The following is a 24084-nucleotide window of genomic DNA, read 5'->3' on the forward strand; positions in this document are numbered from 1 at the left end:
GTCTTAATCCTGCATTTAGAGAAAACATTGTGTCACTATTCCATTGATTAACCCTGTAATGCGCTGATTTGACTCTAAAGACTACTCACAGACTCATCCTTCACCACTACCACCAATGTACATCTGCACATTGCTGAACACAATGGAGGTCTTCATGCAGGAGCACAGCTCAAACCTTCCCATAAAACAGACTTTTTTACATAGTGGTGCAACTTGTACAACCTCCTTTTTTGCCAGTTATGTGGTTTTACACCGTTTTACTATCCTGATTAAGTGTTTTCTCCATGCTGCATGTTAAAAAAGATTTAGTGCTGAGGCTGGAAACAAACTCAAAAATAAGACCTTCGTTTAGGTGTAACTTCCAGATGTTATTAAATCTCTAAATAACACATTAGAGTGTAATATTTTTACCAGATGTGTCTCTAAGTACAAGTTATCAATACCTCTGCCAATAAACAAAGAAATAACTGACTCATCCTCCCAGAAGGACATGAGTAATAAAGGAGTGAGTGGGAGTGAGACAGCAGGAGGTTACAGCAGAAAAAGAAATCCACACTTCAAACAGTTATCAGTAATCTACAGCCCGCTTATGACTCCGTGGAAAATCCGGACAGTTTCTCAGCCTCTAAAAGTTGATCATACCTGCGAAGCTGGAGGGGAAACTGTCCTACTTCAGCAGAAATCTGAGGTCAGTGCAGGAAATATTTCACGACGTGTCAGGGCGCAGCGCACACAGTGAATAATGTTCAACATGACACCGTAATGCTTGTTCAGGTGAAAAACGGTTCCCTCCGCAACTTTCTGGGGCAGCGGTAATAATATTCCATCCGTGGTTAGGGTGTGTGTGTGTGAAATATGGCTCTACTTCACATTCATGTATTCATCCTGGAGCGATAAATTAGACCCCAGACATTTCAATCTAACTTCCTAAATAGAGCACTTTGTCATCACAAACTAAAGGAGAGGGTGATCAGCAGAATAATTCATGACCTGCTTACATCTTAAAGCAGTGTGACGTGTGTGTGTGATCTCCTGAATTAGCCATAAAACAAACTCTAAATAATCACCATGATGCAATGGGAAGATGAAATACCCCTTTAATTTAAAATAATCCCTCATCCTCACCAACCACCTCCTCCATCTTGATCTCTGCAGTCAGATATCATGCGTACGATGAATAGTGAGGAGTGCAGGCACATTTGTTTGAAGTGACGCGGCCGATACACGCTGATTTACTGACACAATAATGGCCTTTTAATTGAGCTCTTCCGTCTTTTGTACCATCAGTGCCTGACAAGGGTTGTGACATCCGTGCTTTTTGTCCCCTGCTCTGTGACTGGCAGTGGACGCCCTCGGTTCCCCCCTTAGCTTCCTTTGACCGTCATGACAGCACGCCAAACCAAAACCAGACACCTCACCTTTCATACGGAGTTGTGCTGCATTTGTGAGGCGTCGGGACATCGGGAAAACAAGTTTCCGAGTGGGAAAATATAAGTTCCTGCCAAATCAGGAACTCTGAGACTCTAGCAAGAAGTAACAGCCATTCCCGACTTGACAATATTTTCTTGACACAAACATGGCGATCTTTCATTTGTGTTATGTAACTTTTCACTTAATCAAAGATTGAACATCACCTTTTTTTCCCAAATCTGATTTTGAGGTTCCGTTGCTGTTAATTGTTGTACACAGTTGTTGTGCCAGTTACGTAAAATGATTTATCCACACATAAAAACAAGTCAGGTATGTAAGCTAAAGCAGTGTGTTCTCTTTTGTTTTATACCTTAAACAGTCAAACAGTGTTAAACCTGAGATCTTTGGGAATAAGAGAGACATCTTTGTGAGCATGAGATCATTGTGGGTGTGAAACCTTTGTGAGCGTGACTGCTGAAATACACCAGAAGTGTCTGCAGTTTGTCTTAACGGCAAACGGATCAAATAGGTTTCAATTCAAGTCAATGTGTCAACTTACACTGGATCAATTTCATTGCAGTTCGTCTGCGTGGCTGGTCCTTCATGTTGCAGGCAAGCGGCAACCTCCGGTCTAAGAATATGAGACAATGCGGAAGTGCTAAAATCTGCTGTTTCTCAAGTGTTCGCTTGAGGCTGGCTCTTGAAGTACCAGAAGTCACATAAACACCAAGCCAAAAAAAAGGCAATTTTCAAAGCAGAAATTAACCTATTTACACCCTGGTTCAAAAAACGTCTCCTGTCTGAGTCGATAATTTCACTATCGGCACCCACCGTACGGGGGGTGAATTTTTTTCTAACTCGGCCGTTCAGAGGATATTAAGATCGCAAGCTCCCCCAATGAGAGGCACAGCTGAGGGTCACATGACCGACAGGCGCCCTATGGCTGTACACAAAGCCCTTACCACTACCAATATGGCGGCTATAGCCGATGTGCTTCATTTTCTGTTTCAGAAACATTGGCAAGGCTACGTCCATGTTTTATACAGTCTGTGGTTGAAGGTAATATGTAGCCATCCTATTTTTTCATGATGCCAAGCTGTGACGAATAAATTCAGGGCAGGGAAGATTGAGTGGGACAGGAAGTCGTGGCTGGAAACTACTTAAAAACACTCAGTGAATTTGAATTTAAAACAGATCGTGTCAAAATCAGTTCTTACTGAGCTTGACTATAGCCGCGTTTCCACCAAGCAGTCCGGGTCGGTTCGTCTCGGTACGATGCGCTTTTAGCGGCGTTTCCACAGACTCATCCCGGGACGGATCCCTAAAAACCGAGACGAGCCGTCCCACTTTTTTGAGACCCTTTCGTATGGGTGCCAGACTGAACCGATCCGCTCTCGGGAGGTGGAGCAACACACTGCAGACAGTTGATTGGTCAAAAGAATCATCACTTACCCCAACTGTGGCTGCATTTCTCCTGGCGGCACACAGACTTCTCTGAAACGAAGCTTGATTGCACTTTGTAACAGAGAGTTACATGAAAATCTCAGAGAGGACGAAATGCTGCATGTCTTCCATCTGTGCTCTTTGTTTGCTGTGTCGCGTTTTCTTCTTTGTTGGATTTAATAGTGGGGTAAGCTGCTACGGCGTTGCGCTATTGTTTACCAGCTGCGGCTTCTGGCATCCGGCTTACACGCCGCCCACCACGAGAGGGCACAGTTTGCTGTGGAAACGCAAACGGGATGAGATTTTACTGTCCCAAACCGTACTGAACCGACCCGGACTGCTTGGTGGAAACGCAGCTTAAGAGTCAACAAGTTTTAGGTTTACCGCCCAACATGAATGAAGAGCGACTTATCGATGGAGTGGGAAGCGCAGGAACTCCTCGGTCTGTGACTTTAGCTGTCTGTCAGTCACGCAGCATGCAACTGGTGTGAGTTGACAAATGCAGTCAACTCGCAACAGAACGGAGTAGATGTATCTGGGGTGAGATCTTTGCGAGAAAGTGCGAGACATCTTTGTGAGTGTTGAGGTGTTTGCAAGCATGAGAGATCTTTGCTAGCCAGCCAAATCTTTGCGAACGGCAGAGATCTTATCGAGCATGAGATTTTTGCAAGCATGAGATCTTTGTTAGTGAGTGAGATCATTGCGCGCAAGATAGATTATTACCTGTGTGTGAGATCTTTGCAGGCATGACAGATCTTTGAGGCCTGAGACCTTTGCAAGCATGAGAGATCCTGACAATTGAGACTGATCTTTTTGAGTGGGAGAGCTTTTTGCTAGCATGAGAGCTTTGCAAGCATGAGATCTCTATGAGCTTGGGATCTTTGGGAACATGAGATTTTCTCTCTTTCACAGGGTTCCAAATGTGGAGTGTCCACCTACGGGTTTGGGTCAGTTGCAAGATACGAATCTTACCACCCTAGTGGCTTCTCCCAAATCTTTTAAGTTTTTTTTTTTCTCTCAGATTTTATTTCAAGGGGAGTGCTAGAAAAAGTCCAGTTTGAAAGCTGCACAGTATGTCCCAAAACATGAAAATAGAGTTTAAGTGGAAAGAAAGTCTGCTGTACACGAGGGGAGCCGTGCAGCATGTGCACTCTTGGTTTGATTTATTTGCAAAGACAGAAATACAAATAAAGAAAGCAATCTCATTTACCACCTTCCAGTTTTGCCACAGTCTGTTAAACCACAAGTCAAGTGTTATGACAGACTTTGTCTGCTCTGCCTTCATGTCTTCGGGGAGAGCAGAGGAGGCGTGTGGTGTGCACTGAGCGATGACAGATGTGGGACGAACGCTGAAATGCATCCACTGCTCTCAAATGGTGTTCTGGGCTGCTGCTGACCGGTGATTTTGTGGCTGTGTGCGCGCAGACACACAGCCTATGTTTGGTGTACTTCACATTTTGGCTTGTAAATGGTGCGTGGATTCGTTCCTGACATTTATGAATGAGGGTTGTGCTGAAGGTTAGGTAAATAAAGTCATCAAAGTGGGGAGCGTGCGAGGAGCAGCCACTGCTTCTTTCAGCGTTCTTTCATTCTCTCCCTCCGCTCTGCGGCGCCGTTTAAACACCTCTCAGGGTTTTCTATCAGAGCTACGTATTGAACAGAGAGAATCAATGTGTGACATAGGTCCTGCTCCAGCGCTCTGTCACAGCTAACTGCTTCTGCTTTGATTTTATAGACAACTTGAGGATTAATGGGGATCCAGAGTCAGATCAATTGACTCCTGTGTCGCCCTTTTTCTCATTACCAAACACCAAATGGCTCTAAATGGACACATTTAACACACAGCAGACTCCAGTTCGTGGACATTGCAGTGTTTTAAGGCTAATTCATTGTAAATCATGTGTTTTCTTTTTAACTATCTTAGTTTGCTTCCACTATAAATGACAATCTTTTCATTATTCTCTTTTATCAAGCTGCTTTTAAACTCTTGCCAACTCTTGAGGGCCTGTAGTTCCCCTGATTACTGTTTTATCACTGTGTCTCTGCCTTTGGGGACTGTTGTTTTCGATAGTGCATGTTCTGACACTTTGAGCGCCTTCAAACCATTAAAGTCATGGAAGTGTCTCACTGGTTTGATGAGGGACCTTGTGATTGTGAGTCAAGGTACAGGGCTTTAAAGTGATACTCCGGGATGGAACAAGTTTGGTCCTATCACCAGGTTTAGGGCAGAAATTACCCCTACAGCAGTGTTTTTGTGCAGCAGAAGCCCAGAGCGCACGCACCAAAGACCCCCTCCCTGCTCCTCTGCCGGTTTCCTCTGCACTCAGACGGGGCCATTTTTTACTTGACCAAAAACACAAATAAACGGACCACGAGAAGGGGCAACCACACCACGGTGTCTCACCAAACTACATTTGGACTGTCATAGGCAACTATAATAAAGCTAATGCTGCAGAAACTCAACAACTGTTACCCCTAAATTCCACGGCACGCGCCGCGCCTTTGAAACATACTGCAGATTGCTAAGCTTCCATTGTAATCAGGCAGGCAAATTCCACTGCACACGCTGCTAAAGTGCCGGCGCGCGCCCAGGCCGCTTCCAAACCTCGTAAATTCACTGTAGATAAGAAAGCACTACACAGGAAGTGCGCGGAAGATTCAAAATAAAACACAATGCACGAACTCTCAAGCGTAAATTTTCCCAATATGTTATAGATACGTCACATCTGGAAGCATGTACATCAGGTAAACAGTTGGTCAGAGGGTCCCAGATGCAACACAACACCATGGATGAAGAGAAGCTGATCTTGGAAGTGGAGAGGTTCAACATACTGTATGATCCCTAACATCCTTTTTATAAGGCTACAGACAAAAAGGACAAGGTGTGGACTGACATATCAAAAGTTATGGGAGTGGATGGTGATCGTGTGATATCGCTATTCACATGAGAGCCTGTGATTCTGGACCAGCCCAGTTTGAGCGGCGCGGCGCTGCTTCCAGTGAGGTTGACAGGGGTTACAGCTGACGTCTTTAAATGAATATATTTATCATGATGTCAAAATATGAGAATAGTAGAAAAGTGCAGAATATAGAGGAAATCAGAAATATTTGGGACTAAAAATGTTGTTTTCGGGTCTAAATAGTTTTTGGGCGCAGTCACACACTATCCTGCTCAGGCGCAAGTGGCCCCCTGTGGCGCCATTTCTCCGCTGGCCAGTAAAACCCATGGTCACACTACTCACCAGACTCAAGCTTGATTGCCTCTTGTATATATGTCAACACATTGTAATACAACACACAAGAATTGTGGTCTCTCTGGTAAATACAGAGAATGTGGCCTCAACTTAAGTGACTTTTTGACTAATGTTAAGTCGCTCTGGTCTGGACACAGCCCTCTAACACCAGGAGTCACACTGGCCAAAGGGAATGGAATACACCAGATGCAGCTGATGCGCAACTATCCTAACTTGGTTGGATGCCGGAGCAGTAATGCATCAGTTTGTTGTAGCATCAATTGAGCAGGACAGGAAGTCATGCAAGAAAAGTACCTAAAAATAGCAAGTGACTTTCAAAATAAAACAAACTGTATCAAAAAGAACTCGTCTTAAGCTTGACTACAACATAATGAGCGGAGCAAGACGAGGGGTCAACAGGTTGGGAGTTTTACAGTCCAACATACAAGAAGAGAGGCTTATCAGTGGAGAGGGAAGCATGGGAACTTTGTCTGTCATGCAGCTTGTCGGAGTGGTGTTAGGGTTAAAGCGAGCTTTGGCACTGTATGGACGGCCTGTGTGACCATGTCCTTAAAAAAAAGAAGAAAAAATTCTGATCCTGCCATAGAAACACCTTGACACATTTTCCCTATATCGCCCCCTGATGGAGAATATTTTTCCTTGGTCAGAAGTTTTCTGATTTTACCACTTATCATCTGCCATCAGGGGACACTTGAGGAACAGGTGAGGTTTAATTTTATCAGTCTGTGATGATGGAGCAAGGATGTTTGAGCACACCGAGTGGCTAGAAATCGCTGAAAGAAATAGTGAACAAATAGAGCATTCATGCTATTTCTGTTGTAGTAAAAGCTGCTGGCAAAATCAAGTTGCACCTCTGCTCTCAAGTTTATCAATGTTTCATCTTAACCCTAATAAATGTTCTCCTTGATGTGCCTGTCAGGGATCCAAATTCATTTGTTTTACAAGCTCTCGGATTGTTAGTCCAAACACAGTTTAACCATCTTTTATTGGCTTAATGTTGTCATAAATTCTGTTATTTGTGACCCTTACATAAACTCTCTTTATGGGTTTTTTTTTCAGACCATGTGAGTAAAGAAAGGTCATCAGGCTTAGATAATTCTGAAGCATAAGCCCTGACAAATGTGATAAGCCCAGCCCTCTCTTTGCATCTGTTCAAGTGTTTCAAACAGAAGGGAAATCAATGGTAAATGATTGCTTAGCTACCGTGAGGAGTGAAGGCTACGGGGGAGCAATGGAAAGGTTTGTTTAGCGCCTCCGGGGCTGTGCAGTCACAATCAATTTCCCTGCAGCAGCCAAGAAAAGGTCCACTAGATCTCTAAAACAGCCTGAAAAGAAAAGTAATAAGTCATTCCTGCATAAGTTGGCATCAAATCTGTGTACTTCTAAGGGAAAAATGTGATGGAAACACACTTTTTACAGGATTTAATCAAAATGGGACACATGTTGGGCAGTCACCTCTGGACTGTTGCATGTGCAGAACAAAGCGATAAAGTTTCACAAAATCTAAATAAATGAAATAGACGTTGTCGTTATGTGGAGCTAAACTTTGGTATCGCAGCAGCTCACATAAAAACAAAATCTCACAATTGCGCTAACAGATGCTAAAACAGCGCTTAATGATAAGTTCCTGATCTCATAACTCCAACTCATTACTGGGATCACGAAACCTTGTGTGCACATGATGAAGAAACAAACATTTAATTGTTCAACCACGGATTAAAAACCGTGCAGAACACTTTGTAAACCCAGAGTACAAATTTCACACAGGTCGTTTCTATTTCCCTCCTGACAGATGAGACCTCTGATAATTCCCTATCTCAATCTTTGATAACTTCTTACTCGTCAAACTTAAAGGTTTTTTCCCTGTCGCTGTTCTGACTGTAGAAGCCAAGTAAACAGAAAACACAGAATACTAAAAAATACATTGATATAAAACTTGTAGTTGATTGTCAATAATTTTAAATACATATCTGGAATTTCGACAAAACAAAAGCTCTTTTATTCGGCTATTAACAGCATTTCACGGCTGATCTACTGGAAAATTGACTACTTACCTAACCTTCATAGGTCAAAAACATTGCTGCATAATGTGTATTAAATTATTAGCCATTGTACTACTATAATAACCAACTTAAAGAGGGCTATTGCTTTTTGTCTGTGTGTGTGTGTGTGTGTGTGTGTGTGTGTGTGTGTGTGTGTGTGTGTGTGTGTGTGTGTGTGCGTGTGTGTGTGTTTATTCTGTCTTTCTGGTGCCTCAAGGTATCTTTATATGATTTCCAGCTCAAGAAAATCTCTGTTTATCTGGAATTTTAGAAACCCTTATTCTATCCTCGATCCGTGAAATGCTTCATTCAACTTCTTCTGCCTCTTTAAGGCTCCCCACTGACAAGCTCCCTCCCTTCTAATTGGCTAATTGGCCAACCTTCTGTTTGAGGCCATATTAAGGCCCCGTTTACACGACGCCGAAAACGATCGATTCCGCAAACATTTCGTTGCGTTTTGGCCTTCCGTTTAGACGAGACCACGTTGCGTTTTCAGTGAAAACGCAAACTTTTGAAAACGCTCCCCAGAGTGGAAAGGTCTGAATCCATCCAGCTTCGTGTAAACACAGAGCGGAGCGTCTCAGGGTGAAACGCTGACATCACCGCATGCGCACTCGCAGTTTTAGGTAAAGGCTCCGCGCTCAGCCACATTTCCAGTTGAGCCAGTAGTTGGCGGTAATGCGCGTTATGGTTGGATTGCCGACCGTCTCACACAACAAAACGGCAGAAAAAGAAAGAACAGAAGAGGAGACTTGTCCTCCTGGAGTTGTATGAACGCGGATCGTTTTCACGCCGTCCTCATGTAAACGCAGGTGGCTTTTGAAAACGCAAAGGAAGAATCGTTGCGGGAGTCTCCGTGTAAACGGGGCCTAAATCAGCAACGTCATGGGAGCGTTTCGATCATCTTTATTGAACTTAATGTTTCTAGCTTTAGAATCACAATTTTACTTCTAATTTATCTAGAAACAGGCTTAAAGAGAGGGTATTTTGCTCTTTTTAGTCTTTATTATGTTCCGCTGGTCCCCCTTGTTGTCGTTTTACATGATTTAAAGCTCAAAAATATCGCTATTGTTCTCTCCTTTGTGTTTTAGAAAAACTTTATTTCAGCCTCTGTTTTAGCTGCTGTCTCTTTGAGGCTTCCCTCTGACAATCCCCCTCCCCTCTGATTGGCCAACCTTTTGTTTGAAGCCACACTAAGTCAGCAACTTAAATCATGGGAACATTATGATCATCTTCATTAAACTTGGCCTTTCCAGCTTGAGGATCAAAACTATACTTCTTATTTATCTAGAAACAGGCTTAAAGAGTATTGTGCTCTTTTTTGTCTTTATTCAGTTCTGTCTCTGGTCTCCTTCGTAGTAGTTTTACATGATTTAAAGCTCAAAAAATATCTCTATTTTTCTTCCCCTGGTGTTTTATGAAACCCTAATTTCGGCCTCTGTCTTAGCTGCTGTCTCTTTAAGGCTCCCCACAATACAAACCCCCTTCGTTCTGATTGGTGCTGCCCTTTGGAGGCCTCTTGGGGCGGCTAAACTGTGGGCAGGCCTTGGTGTTTGTTGTGGATCCTCATGTGATGATTTCAGCAAGAAGATCTGGTGTTATTTCTTGAGCAGAGTGTTTTGATCAGTTTACAGACAGATATGAATATGTACAGGTCTGAAAAATCCATGGGAAATCTGATTTTAAATTCTCATTTCGATTTCTTTGAAATCAGCCAATTTATGACATACTCTGTAAAAACCCAAAGGGTGCCCCAAATGTGTCCACAGGACAGTAAATTTTCTCTCTTTCAGAAATGTAGACAGAAATTAACCAAGAAAAAAATATTGAATCCAAGCAGTGAAAGCAGGGACCCTCTTCTTCAGGGCACTCACCTTTTATTTTGGAGTACACTGTAGCCAGCAGGCAGCTCCGAGTGTTTGGAATACGATCTGCTGCAAAAAGCCAAATCTACAGGGGTGTGAAAAAACATCTTTGATGTCAGATGAAATTTCACTGAACGGCAAAGTACAATCTGATAGCAGGCTGGCATCCTCTGTCAGCCTGATCTCTGCGGAGCGTTCCACCCACAGGACATGTTACGTGCATCTGTGCTGCTGGGAGAGTGTGAGGCTATGTGTGTCTGCACTTGTCTAAAGGAAGGAGATGATGATTTCTGTATTTTAGAAGGACCTGATCACTGGATACAAGTCTGATGTTGTTTGTATTTGCTGTTGCAGTGGACGACGTTATCAGCACGTCTTGATTTCGGATTTATTGTTTCTCCATGTGTCACTGCTTTGGTTTTATTTCATAAATAACAGGAAAAATAAGGAAACTTGTCCAAAAATTTTAGCAACAACAGGAAACCGTAATCACTCACACGCTGTGCCACTGCTTGGTAATGACCAGCTTCAAGGAAAGTCACGAGAAGTTAAAAGAGAAGCGCCCAATTGTTTATTGTGGCTTCAATCTCAGTGTTTGACCTCCGCTGACTCCTCTGCTGCTCTGCCTCCTTTTGTCTCAGTCTTTCCTCTTTCCTCCCACAGATCTTCTATCCTGCTAACACTCCTCATCCTGAAGAGAATCACACCTGCCTTTGAATGGGGAGTTTCCAAACACTAAACCCAGGAAAGACCTGTGTTTGCACTTAGCGGTATCAGAGCAAAACTAGGATGAGAACTAAAAGCGAAACAACCAAGAGTGTGTCCACCCTCGAGTGGGTTTCAGCTTCTTTTAGGTCTCTTTGTCACTGGATTTTAGAAATTTAAGTTTTAATGTGTAAAAAAAAAAAAACAAGAAAAAAAAAACAGAGCAATGGAACTTAAATGAAGTTGTAATATATCAGAGCTGGGTGTGCTGATAGTGGCACTTCTCCCAAGTAGAAAAAAAAACTGGCCCAAAAAATTAGTTTTTGGCTTTACTATTGGTTTAAAAGCACTGATAGTGGTGTCCTCATGAGGCTGTTATAACTCACATGTTACTGGTAACACATAATTTTACTGTGGTAATATATATGTTATATTAAAGCTCCTGTGAGGAGCATTAAGTGAGGAGCTTTAAGGATGTTATGAAACATGATTTAAAAAAAAAAAAGATATGCTAGAGAACCAACAGCAGAAAATAAAACCAAAGATATAAAAAGTGTTTAATTATAGTATATAGTTATACAGTATAGTTTTTTAATAGTTATATATAAAGTCTGAAATGAAGGTAGGGGGTAGGTGGTGGTCCAAGTAACTAAATATTTTTCCCAACATTTAAAGAGTTACAATAAAAAAAAAAAAGAATAAATAAATAAAAGCAAAGATATGTTTTTTCATTTATTTATTTATTTCCTAATCAGTATAGGTATTATGTATCACTTTATCTACAGGAAGCAGTAGATTTTAAACAAGTTGAAATATCCTTGCAGGAGCTTTAAATTTATTGTATTCATTGTGTATTTTATTTATTTATTAACTTATCAATTTATTTATTCATTATTTTATTTTTTTATTTAAATTAATATATTATTGGTTTATTTTCTTGGTTTTTATTTATTTATTTTCCTGTTTCTTTTTTTTTTTTAAATTAATTTATTTATTTTTGTCTCGGGATCATGAATAGTGCGCACATCGGGGTCCAGTTCTCACTTTGAGAGCTCACGTTACAGAACAATTCTTTTCTCTGATATTTACTTGTTGGACATTAATAGTGATTGTTTGAGATACAGATCTGCAATTTCAAGGCATGAGAGAAATAATGCAACTCATTTTTCTTTTGGTTTGTGAACACACTGTGCAGATCTGGTTGAATAAAACACGTCTGTACCAACAAACCGCTGCTCCTGCTGTTTGCCCCCCCTCTTCAACAAACGCTCTCCTCTGCTGCCGTGCAGACTGTGACCTTGTTTCCTGATGAGCCGGTGCTCCCACTCCCTGCTTCTTATCACAAACGGGACATTGATGGATGGCTGAGAGAAGCTGCTCGGCTGTCTCGGGCCAGAGGTCAAGGCGACAGTTACTTTAGCCAAATGTTTTCTTTGTTTCGAACAGTCACATAACGCTGCTTTCAAACGGTTCAAAAGAGGGATTCTGAAAATAAACAGCCTGTTTTTTCAAGAGGAAAATGCTTTTACATCATAATCAATTTATCACCATCCCTTTATATTCTTATGTGAACCATTGCTTTTGAAGATTAGGAAGGACCCTGCAAGATATGTACAAATACCCGTCAGCTAATTCACATTATGCAGCCATATGCCCACAGGTTATGAAGGATTAGGAATGATTTCGCACTCAATTGAGGCCGCAAAGGGATTCAGAGAATCAAAGCCCCTGAGACAGGGACTATTTTAGGCTGCTGCTAATAGTTCTTGTCAGCCGTAATTTTTAAGTACTTTAACCAATTCATTGTATAATTAGGTTAACAAAATTAGCTCATTGCGAAGTCAGTCAGCAGGCGGTAACACAGTAAAGTTATTAACATTCCAGATTTATAAAGCCATTAATATAAAAGTGATTTGTCTTTCATACAGTGTCCCTCCTCGGTAAAAAAGACATAAATTCACAAGGGAAAATAGGCTTTGGTGATGTGTTCAGGACACTGTGTTGATCGTTTTTATGTGTTAAAAGAAAACGCCAAAGGACAGATTGGAAGCAAATTCCATAACAACAACTACAATGTGTACCTCTCAATCAGACTGCAGCACAAAAGCTCTTGGTTTACATATCTGCTGTTTGACAAGTTGTCAAACTGTCATACTGTTGATATGACACAGCTTCACACAATGTGGGTCATTGAGCTAACAGGTGAGGGAACTTTACAGGCTTAGAGTTGAGGAAACAAGAAATATGTGCCCCGTCCTGTTCAAGCATCTGTCAGCTACATTTACATCTCTTCCTTCTTACATAACCTTTAGGGAACACCGTGAACTGTACATAACATCGACATGAAATTTGGGTCAGACGATGTTTAGTCGCTATAATGTTGTTTATTACCTCTGTTAGCAGAATAGCGCTGTTTATCGCTCTGAAGGATTTATCTGACACTTGACAAAGTCTCTGACTTTGCCAAAAAGATGCTAGGATGAAATTAATACAAAACACAATCCGGACATGGCAATATTTTTCGAGCAGATGCTCCAGTTGGGCTTGTTAGTTAAAAAAGGCGCTCTGTACTGAGGCTGCAGTTCCTGGTCGTAAAACTGATTCTCAGTCCCGACATGATTTGGTGCATGTTGTTCTTTCCCCCAGACATTGTTTCGTGAAAGTCTTTTTGATTCCATGCAGATTTCCATGTTTTCCAAGGATAAATCATCATAACTATCCTAATGCTGATGTGTTGTTCAAAGCAGAGTCTAAAAATGTTTAACATCTGGTGAAAAAAAATCACACAATCCATCAGAACTTTTAGCTTATCATACTGATTTTCATGATCCTTTCATCATCTGTGTTAAAAAGATCACTGATGCATGTCCCTTTTAGAAGAATCAACATCCAACATGTAAAATATATTAAGAGATATCCAATTTTGTTAGGCATTCATGGCTCCAAGAGGACAAGCTCTAATGATGATTGAGTTATGTTTCCAAAAAAACAACCCAGAGGCTCCTGTTGTTTTGGTTTATAGGGGATAACCCCAATGACTTTTGTTATCAAGGCTCCAAGAGGATGAAACTGGATACTTTGGTTATCATGGTTGCAACAGGATAGACCTCAGTAACTTCTGGTTTTAGTGTTCTGTGCAGATTAATTTTGAAACCAAGGCTCAAAATGGATCAAACCAATGACTCTGGTTGGTAGGTATCCAAAAAGTTGAACCCCGAAAAGTTTTATTTTGGTCCCAAAGGATAAACCCAAATGAATGTTGCTGCCGTGGTTTCCTGAGGCTGAGCCCCAGAGATTTTTATGGTTCCCAGTGGGTGGGCCTCAATAACTTGTTATGATGGCTCAATAAGGATAAACCCACAAAAACTTATGTTTACAGTTCTCAATAAATTAACTTCAATGATCTTTATGATATTGGTCAAAAGAGGACGGACCCTTCAGATTTTTTGTTTTAATAGTCCCAGGAGAATGAAATACAATTATGTTTTAAAGTATCTTTTCACAAAACATGACCCAAAAGATGGATGTTATTATTGCTTGGAGAGAATAAATCTCAGTCTGTTGTTATCATGGTTCCTAGAAGGTGGTCTGCTGTGACCTTTGTTGTTGTGGTTCCAAGGGGATAAACCCTGAAAACTTTGTATATGTCAAGGCTCAAAGAGAGAAAAGTCTAATGACTTTAGTTTGCATGTCCCAAAAAAGTTCACCACAACTCCTTATGTTTTTTTAACGACCCAAGCTTTTGTATGGTGTGCATTTTCTAATTCACCTTGCTATTTGGGATAAGTAAGACCTAATACGTATAATAACTTAACTTGGTCTTTGTACAGGAAGTTTGATTATATGTGTTATGTTCTCTATTAGTTGTTGTTAGTGTTATTGAACTTAAATGCATTGTTTTTTCACTAAAATGAGTGTACTGATGTGATTTCCCTAAAGATGATGTGGGCAGTGTCCTCAAATGTGGCTAATAGGTCAAAGTTAAAAAAAAAAAAGTATTATGGGTCTAAGAGGCATAATTGTAAAGTCTAAATATGTGGACAAGGGGGGCACCGATCACAATTTTCTGGCCTGATCACCAATCACCAGTCTTTAAAAAGCCTGACGTGCAGATACCGATTTGGGCCAGTACCGATCTTTACTTTTTATCTTTTATAACTGACAGCATATGCCTTCAATGTTCCAATCTTATTGTATTGAAAATCATTGAACAATACCTTTGAAACAATAAAATCTCTATGTTTTAACTGAAACAACCAATAAAGTGTCGTAAGTACTAACAATGGCTGGCTGTCAGACCTTCCTGGAGGTATATAAGATCAGTTCCATATGTAAGGATGGGCCGATCACCCAATTTTAGGAGATCACTGATCCCCTAAAATTAAGGATCGATCAGTGCATGTCTAATGTGGACAGAGGGTCTTAAGAGGATAATCCTAAAATGTTATACCACCATGACTCTCGAATCCAAGTGGCTTCACTATTATTCCCCAAAGAAGACAAACCCCAGAGATTTGTAATTTTAGTGCTGAGAGGATGAAACCCAATAGTTTTACATGTTGTTGTTCCAAGAGGATGGCCTCCAATGATTTTCTTTCAGTGTCCTAAGAGGACACACCTCAATCCGTTTTGCTGCTGTGACTCCAAGAGGTGGAAGGAAAGACCACAATTACTTTTTGATTTTTGTCATTGGTTGAGAGGATGATACTCAGTATATATTTTGCTAACACCGGCTCTAAGAGGATAAACCTTAATGACTTTTGGTGATGTTCCAGAGGCTGAATTAAATAGACTTTGGTTAGCATGGTTTCATGATGAACCCAAAAAGGTGGACCAACAGTTCCAAGAAGAATAACCATAACGACTTTTGTTTTCCATTTTTAATTTTAAGATTTGACAATTTAATGTTTTTAAATGTACTGTATTGATTTTCAAGAATTTTGACCTTGTTATGAATACAGATGACACAGAATTATTTCCAGAAGTCCCAACAAGTCATCTTTTAAACACAAGGTTTGATGTCTCTGAGAGAGTGAAATTCAGTATGTTATCTTCAACACAAAGAAAACTAATAAAAACAGAATAAAAGATCTTTAACTGGTTTCTTAGAGTGTTTGAGGAGTTTTATTAGTGATGGAGGAGATATATTTATTGTCAGGGCTAAGTCACGCTGAATCGACTCATAAAAGTGTTGGACTCGCAGTGAATATCAAAGCCTGAGCAAGTAATTGTCCCTTGGGGGCATTTCGCTCTGTTCTTTACGAAAACAAGCATGTGGACTCGTAAAACCTTGTTTGGTGTTTGCCCCACGTCCACTGCTCTGCCTGACATCAGAGTGAAGGATGACTCGTGACCTTGTTTCCACTGCTCACTCACTTTGTTCTCTGCACCACTGCGCTCAGAGAAGTGCATTTTTAGTTTTAATAAGGGGTTAATGCACCGCTTCCCGGCACACTCGTACCGTCCTTCTCTGTCGGGATGTCGTCTCAGGAGAAAGTTCCTCCTGGTTTCTCAGATCTTTGTTTCATGGGCTGGAAATGACACGACTCCATCTATCATCCTGAGTAGAGTTGAGTTTTCCACATTTTCATGAATATGTGGTTTTATTTTAGACCAACCTTCAAGTTGAGTAAGCGCTCAGTCATATGTCAAACTTTTTATGTCCGACCTCATAAAGTGGTGGTTTTAGACTGAGCCTCATGATTTGTCTCTGATGACTCTGAGCTCCTGAGGGCCCGGGTTGTGTGTGTGTGTGTGTGTGTATGTGTGTGTGAACATATTTCTTCAAATATCTAAAAATTTAATGCTTTTTGTTTATTTGTGTCCTTATCAAGAGAACTTCATAACGATACCATTAGACAAATTTGGCTGGTTAATAAATCTCCTGTGGACTTCTGGCCATAAAAAGGTTTATAAATACACAATATATGAGTTATCAGCGTTTCTTGGAATTGTTTTTGACTTTGTGTAAAATTAATTTGACATTTTGGCAATGGCCACCTTTTGCAGCAGCTCTCTCTTATTTGTCCATTTCTTGTAAGTTTTTTCATCTTTTCTTTCTCTGTATTTGGAGTGGATCATTACTTTTTATGGCTCATTTGTTGGTCATGGTCATCATGGACACCAAACTTTTTGTGGCTTCAGTGATATTTTTACTACTTTTTCTCCTGTGTTTGTCTGGAGATCCTACATGTAACCACGGCTGCATTGTTTACATGTGAACTCAGCTGTTAGCAGCCTGTAGCATGTCAGTGCTAACTGGTGTAAGGCCTGATGTCTTCCCACAAGGTGAGGAGGAGGAGGTGAGGACGACGTGCTGGTTCTCAGGTCTGAGCTAAGAAGTGACGACATCGACCTGTCCTTCCATCCATCGTTTTTGGGAACGTAAGATCTATCTCCAATAAGATGGACGAGCTAGCTGTGCTAACCCAGCAACAGAGGGAATACCAGAAGGCAGAGTAGCATCATGCTATTCACAGACATGGCTAACAGAGCTAACACCAGACACCAACACCACATTGGAAGAGCTTCACCTGCTGTGAGCAGACAGGATCCAGGAGACAGAGACTGATCAGACTGCTGAAGAAGCTCAGTCCTGGACCCTGTGGAGGTGGAGGCTGGCTGAACTGGAGAATGATGGACAAGCTGTCATCATCTTTTTTCTTATGGACCTTTTTGCACTTTCTATACACTTTCTTACGTTTCTTGATTGCGGCTGTGACTTCAATTTTGTTGTACTTGTTACAATGACAATAAAGATCTATTCTATTCAATTATTTTCTGGTTGTTGTAGTCAACATAAAAACCAACTGGTTTAGACACAGTGTATTTTAATTAGGAAGTCACAGGGTAGTTTCCTTGCACAATGGACCAGTCACAGCTCTGGCATCCTGAAGAAATAGGAGTGTTGCATACCTGCTGGGATCTGCTGGAGCAGGGATGCAGCTATACCACAATGAGGTGGATCCAGTGTGAGCTGACACGTTCTTTTGGTTAGAAACCTATCTGATCTGAAGCCCCAGACCAGAGATGGACCTTGTGTAGTTTGGCCATAAGGCTCTCAGGGCCTCTGTCTATGAGATCCTTTATATCCTTGGCAAAAAAAGAGTCCACAACTGATGATCACAGAAGCAGGGTCTGTTGGGAACTGTGGGATTCTGGTTAAAGACATGTACGGTTGTCTTTCACACCTGCCATAAGAAAAGGTTTAGATTAGGATGCTCCTGGTTTATACTTCTGTTACACTACATACATGTGCAGTGTGTCTGGGTTACTCTGCTCGAAAACACTTGTATGTAGAGTGAGGCCATGTCCACATATAGCCGGGTATTTGGCAAACAGCATATATTTTTATACGTTTACACCTGTCATCCACACAAAACTGCAGCTTTACATCACTAAAAATGACGTTTTCTGAAAACTATGACCAAAGGCAGGACTTTGGAAAACTCCAGTGTCATGGTTTCGTGTGGTTGCGGTAAACAGAGTTTTCGATTAATGACCCATCGGTGACATAATCCATCAAAATTATGATGCTCTTTTTTGATATTTAGGTCATAAAGAGCCATCAGGGTTAAATTTAGTGTGTTACAAAGCTCCTTACAGGAGCTTTGAGTCTTTTTTCTATTATATACATTGTGGTTTATCTGTCACTGCTTATAATGGCTTAAAAAAACTGAATGCTTGTCCCTCTACTCTGAAAACACGTCACAGGACAGGAGGGAATGTGTTATCCGGATGCCCCGCCTCCCTGCGCATCCGCCCGCCCACCTCATTATGCATGCAGCCACCCAGCGGACACTTTGAAGTCTGTCTGCTGTGCTCAGAGAGCTGCTGGAGTCCGGACTGAACACAATCTCCAGGACGTGTCCTGCCCTCATACTTGGAATCTACTGAGTGAGGTCTTTCTTCGCTTTTAAAAGAGGAAGAAGCTGTGCGCATTTTTCTCTGCTGCATCGCTCTGATCGACTTCATGTTTTAGGTTTTAAAACTGGAATACGATCATTTCTGGGAGAAAGATGCTTCACACGGACTAAGAGCTTTCCTCGTCCCTCGGGGCATTTTCAGCTGTCTGTTTTCTTGAAGGGGGAATGATTCGAGTCCGCTTGGATTATATTTTGAAACAACACTCGAGAAACATTTGGGACTAAGAGCGACGCACGTCTCCGGAGCGCAGCGCCCTGTCTCCAATGAAATATCTCCCCCCTGCTGCGGATCCACTAAGTACGCAGATCGAGCCCAGTGAGTCCACAAAGTCTCGTCCCGGTGCTGCGGTCTCGTTGCTGACCCCCCTGGACCCTCTCCGACAGGCGAAGCGGCTTCCCATTCGAGTGATCAAGATGTTGACTGCGCACACCGGACACTTGCTGCACCCGGAATATTTACAGCCTTTGACGTCCGCGCCAGTCAGCATCGAGGTATTTATTGACCTCTGAAATATACACTGCTCTTTATTCATTTGCAGTGCAGTGTTCCTGATGTCACAATGTAAATATAGCTCCGTTTTTACGACATAACAGCACGTAGATCTTCATGCTCATGAGTGCTGAGTTAATGTAGTTCAACTTTATCTGAAGGAGACACGGACACACTGTTTCTCTCACGGTGCTGTGAAAGCAGGCCTTCAAATAACACAATGAGGTTCAGCTTATGTTATTAAAATGACAAAATCAGATTTGGAGCAGCTTTTATTCGATTAACTGAATAAATGCGGAGACTTATAGCTTTTATTCCTCCCTAAAGGATGCTTCCTGATGGTTTTAACCTTCAGTCAGTGGTATTAATCTTTCGGAGTTGTTTAGTGCACATAACAATAAAAAAATACCCTTGCAAAGTGCTAGGAAACAAGGGGACATTGACAAGTTTGCATTTGAATTGTGTAACCAAACTTAGAATTCCCGCAGGAACTAAACCTAACATTTAAAAAATGTTTTAAAAAGCTAAAAACAGCAGATCAAGAAAATACTGGTGAATGCATCATTTGGCATTGAAGCGCTCTTTAAAAAATAAAAAAAAAATCTTCGTGCATGTTTAATAATCTGTTTTCACTAAATTCACAAGGTGATTGATAGCAGAAGTCCTGAAGTTATTTTGCACAAATCAAAGTGATTGTAAGAGACAGTTGTAATTCAAATCAAAGAGATATGATCACTTCATAGGCATGCGTTTTTTGCAAAACCTTGTCAGATTGTGTTGTCAGATTTCTGCCGTTTCCCAACATAAAAAAGCTGACCAGAGGCTGTATTTTTTTGCAGTTGGATGCCAAAAAGAGTCCACTGGCCCTCCTGGCTCAGACCTGCTCCCAGATCGGTAAACCAGACCCTCCATCCTCCTCCAAGCTGAGCTCCTCCTGCAGCCAGGGGGACAAGGACTCCGGCAGTCGCTCCTCCAGCCTGAAGCACGGCGAGCACCGCCCCTCTCTGGATGATAAATGTAGCTTCAAGCCTTACAACAAAGGCAGCGGGGACTGTCGCAGAGACGGAGTCACCAGCAGCAGCAGCAGCAGCTCCAACAGCAGCGGTGATAAAGTGGGCTTCAGGGTGCCAAGCAATAATTCTAACACTAATGGGAATTCAACTACAGGCCAGCAGTCCTACCCGCCCCACGCTGCATCACCGAGCTCCAGAGCGGGCAGCAGCACCCCACCTGGACACACTCAGCCTCACAAACAGAGCCAATCTCCAGGTGGACAACAGACGTCTCACTCCCTGACTACGAATGGAGACTCTGCCCATGAGCAAGGCAGCCCAACCAGCACGAGCAGCAATAACAACCACCTGAAAAAGGATTCTGACATTAGCAAGAGGACCTCAGACAGTCCACATGATGCAAACTCCAGCCTCGCTCGAGCCAGCACCAACTGCAGCAACAGCAGCTCTGATGGCGGCTCCAACCACGAGGGGGGAAAAGCGGATTCGTCCCAGCCCAACCTCAGGCCCGGTCGCATTACTCCCATCTCTCCTTATAAGACGACTCAGTCGCTCTTCCCTCTTCCGTCCTCTAATTTAGGCTACCATGGATCTGTAGTCGGGGCGTATGCAAGCTACCCGTCTCAGTTTGTTCCTGGGATGGATCCCACAAAGTCCAGCCTCAGTGTGGGCGGGATTGGAGTCCCAGGGAAGCACCCGAGCTCCAGCCCTCTCACAGGTGCCTCCCCTCCTTCCTTCATGCAGGGTCTGTGTCGGGACCCATACTGTCTTAGCTACCCCAGTGTGCCCCATCTGGGTGGAAGTAACTGCAACTCTTGCATCCATGACCCGTCCTCGTCTCTGAAATCAAACTTTCCACTAGTGTACCCCTCTCACCCACTCCACTCCCTGCACCAAAGCTCCAGCGTCTCCTCCTCTCTGTCTCACCCGCTCTACTCGTACGGCTTCATGCTCCCAAATGACCCCCTTCCCCACGCCTGTAACTGGGTCTCGGCTGCTGGGCCGTGTGACAAACGTTTCGCCACGTCAGATGAGCTCCTTGCTCACCTCCGCACACACACGGCGCTGCCGATCGGACTGGACAGTAAACTGCTCTCTGTTTCCTCCTCTGGCCCCGCCTCCTGCCACCTCCATCTCCCCCACCAGAGCACTCCGGGCTCCATGCCCAGCTCCCTCTCCCTCAGGGCTCCCCCCAGCCTGGGATTAGCTCGCTATCATCCTTACAGTAAAGTCCATCTCCCCCCTGGACCCTCATCGCTTTCCCTGCACTCGCTGCCCACTACAGGCCCATATTACCCCCATTACGCCCTCTACAGTCAGAGACTGGGATCGGCTTCTGCTCTGGGCTACCAGTGATACACCATTTTCTTTCGATTTAAAAAAAATAGTTTGACATTATGAGAAAATAGCTTTTCCGCTTTCTTGTTGAGAGCCTGGTGAAAAGATTGACACCTCACACGAATGTGTTTTTGTTTAGGATAAGTCTACATCAGGCAGCTAGCTTAGCATAGCTTAGCTCAAATGTTAAAAACAGGAAGAAACATATAGTTTTTTTTCACCTGTTTCTTCTTTTCAAAGACAGCAACTGCAGCTAACAGCAACTCAAGCCAGTGTTGTGCCACATACTAGTGTGATAAGTGTTATTTTGATGGTTGTCATCTTGTTTTTGGAGACAAAATGCCGTATTTGGGCGAGATTTGGTAAACATTGCGAAACTTTTACCCTGGTTTGTACAGCATAAGTTTCCACTGATTTTGCATTTCTTAAATCAAATTCAAAAAAGGATTGTTGGTAAATCGTCATACAATAAAGTCAGATTTCATAATGTAGCAAGATCAGAGTGGTTTTGCTGTAAGTTTTAAAGTGTAATGCTAAAAGGAAAAGTTATAATGTAACAAGGATAAAGTTGTAACACAAAATTGTATTCAACTTTTTTTTTCATACCGTTACGATTCAAACTTGGTGAAAATACAACGTTATTGTCTTAAGCTAAGCTAATTTTGATAACTGTGACTTTTTCTCATAACATTAGAACTTTATTCTGGCACAAGTCTCCAAATCCTCCAATATAATCTTTCTTTTGCAGCATTTGATTCGCCCCCTGCTGGCTGTTGGAAATAATGCATGTTTAACACACTTGAGCATTGAAACTGAGGACATATGCCCAAAATTTTAAATGCTTTAATGCGATTCATCCATTTATTAGTATCAGTCAGTAGGTGACCTGAAACCTGATACATGTTGCCTGGCTAACAGTGCCACTTGTTTCAAGTCATTGTGCTAAGCTATGCTAAGCTAACAGTGGTGTTATACATTACACTTAAACTCCCACCAAAAGGCCAAAAAGTGTGCTTCCCAAAATGTCAAACTTTGAACCTGAGTTTGTACTTAGTTGCGGCAGGTTGCTGCTTCAGCTGGACTTCAGACTGGATTCAAGAAGTCCTGAGAGAGCGACTCCTGGATTTTGACTTGAGTGCATCTTCACACTTTCTTTACTCGTTATATATGAGATGAGGTGTTTCTAGATCCAAAGGACTCGTCATGCGACTCTTGCATGTCTGCACATTGTTGGGATACCTCTGAAGGAGACGTGCTGGCCCTTTGGAGACCTGTGCCGCCCTGTAGGCTCAGCAAATTGCAGGTTGGACGCTGTGTAATAGCACTTGGACATTTAGGGTTGTCCCTGCAGATGATGATGGTTTAGTGCAGAAACATGAAGTGCGGCGTAGAGAGCAACAAGCTGCAGCTGTGGACCCATCAGTCCGGCCAAAGTCGCTTTCTCCGTGCAGGAGATGCATGAAGCTTGACGCACCTGACTGTTTATCCAGCCCCGTGCTTTGTGATTTCTTTCTCTTCTTCGGTTTCTGTTTACTCCTATGGAGAGGCTGTATTTATTTTCTATCGGGGATCAGGCTTTCTTTCATGTTTCCCTCATAAATCTCTCCTCGTTTCACTCTCCTCTGAGGAGTCAAGCTGGATGACAGATGCTGAATATGTCATGTCTTAATACTTCTTTGAGGATGAATGTTGAAATCACATCTCTCTCTGAACTCTTTGGTTCCAGGATTTTGTTTTTTATTTCCACAGCAAATCAATAAAATCTGAGATGTGATATTTTATATGTCAAATTGATGCACCCTGTGGGGGTGTCTGGTTTGAGGGGAGGTCATATTTTGCTAAATAAATCACTTTGAGGATTTAGAGTCTGTTGTCTTCATTTCTTAAGGTTCTGTCTTACATTATTTCTGCTTTCAGCTGGAGATAATTCTTTTTTTATGCATTCATTGTTTGTAAATGGTTCCATGAGAGAGGTCAGCAAAAATATGAGTGTACAGAGAACCTGGGTTGAGACCTTTTACTTAGGATTTAAAAATGTCCAAACTAAGTTTGACTTTCAAAAGTAAAACTGTAGATTGTCACTCAGATCTGATTTACTTATCTTTTTTATTTTTATCTATTTTTTGGTTAAGGTATTTCTTATAAAACTTGTAACAGTAAATCAATTTCTTCATTTACATTGATGTTGAGTGTTTTAAAAAATGTAAATAACACCTTAAGATCAACATAAATAGTAGAGATTACAGCAAAAAAGAAAGCTAGGCCGTCAAAAAATATTTACATTTAAAATTAAACAAAATCAGTTAAACCAACATAATTCAAAACATTAAGAAACAAGTTTACTCTATTTTTCATTTTATAGCGACTCAAACAAATAAGTAAGGTATCTAATAAAGGTAACTCAAAAGAAGGAAAATAAGAGAATAGTGTCACCTTGTTACGAGTAATCTAAAAACGTGTGTCCTTTTTTGACACTTTATATTAAAATTTTAGAATGAAGATTCAAACATTGAACGTAAAAAATATATTAATCAAAAATAAAATAAAAAGAAAAATAAGCCATTAGGTGTTAATGTTTTTATTTATAGACATTGAGCTA

General features: G+C 41.8%; 1 protein-coding gene across 1 annotated transcript; it reads left to right on the forward strand.

Moving 5' to 3' along the window:
* Nucleotides 1-18564: 18564 nt before the first annotated feature.
* Nucleotides 18565-23336, forward strand: LOC141805022 (zinc finger protein 703-like). Its single transcript, XM_074689694.1, has 2 exons — nucleotides 18565-19136; nucleotides 19974-23336. Exons 1-2 carry the CDS (start codon nucleotides 18909-18911, stop codon nucleotides 21501-21503), a joined length of 1758 nt encoding a protein of 585 aa, XP_074545795.1. The 5' UTR covers nucleotides 18565-18908; the 3' UTR covers nucleotides 21504-23336.
* The last annotated feature ends 748 nt before the right edge of the window (nucleotides 23337-24084 follow it).

The sequence above is a fragment of the Halichoeres trimaculatus genome, unplaced genomic scaffold, assembly GCF_033239565.1.
Source record: "Halichoeres trimaculatus isolate MK-OKI-2021-1 unplaced genomic scaffold, fHalTri1.1 fHalTri1_scaffold_16, whole genome shotgun sequence".
In the NCBI taxonomy this organism is placed as follows: domain Eukaryota; kingdom Metazoa; phylum Chordata; class Actinopteri; order Labriformes; family Labridae; genus Halichoeres; species Halichoeres trimaculatus.

Excerpts from the sequence above, each read along its gene's own strand:
- LOC141805022 (XM_074689694.1), top strand. The coding sequence starts at position 18,909 with ATGAAATATCTCCCCCCTGCTGCGGATCCACTAAGTACGCAGATCGAG. Across the intron at positions 19,137-19,973 it reads CCGCGCCAGTCAGCATCGAG|TTGGATGCCAAAAAGAGTCC; the intron begins GTATTTATTGAC and ends ATTTTTTTGCAG.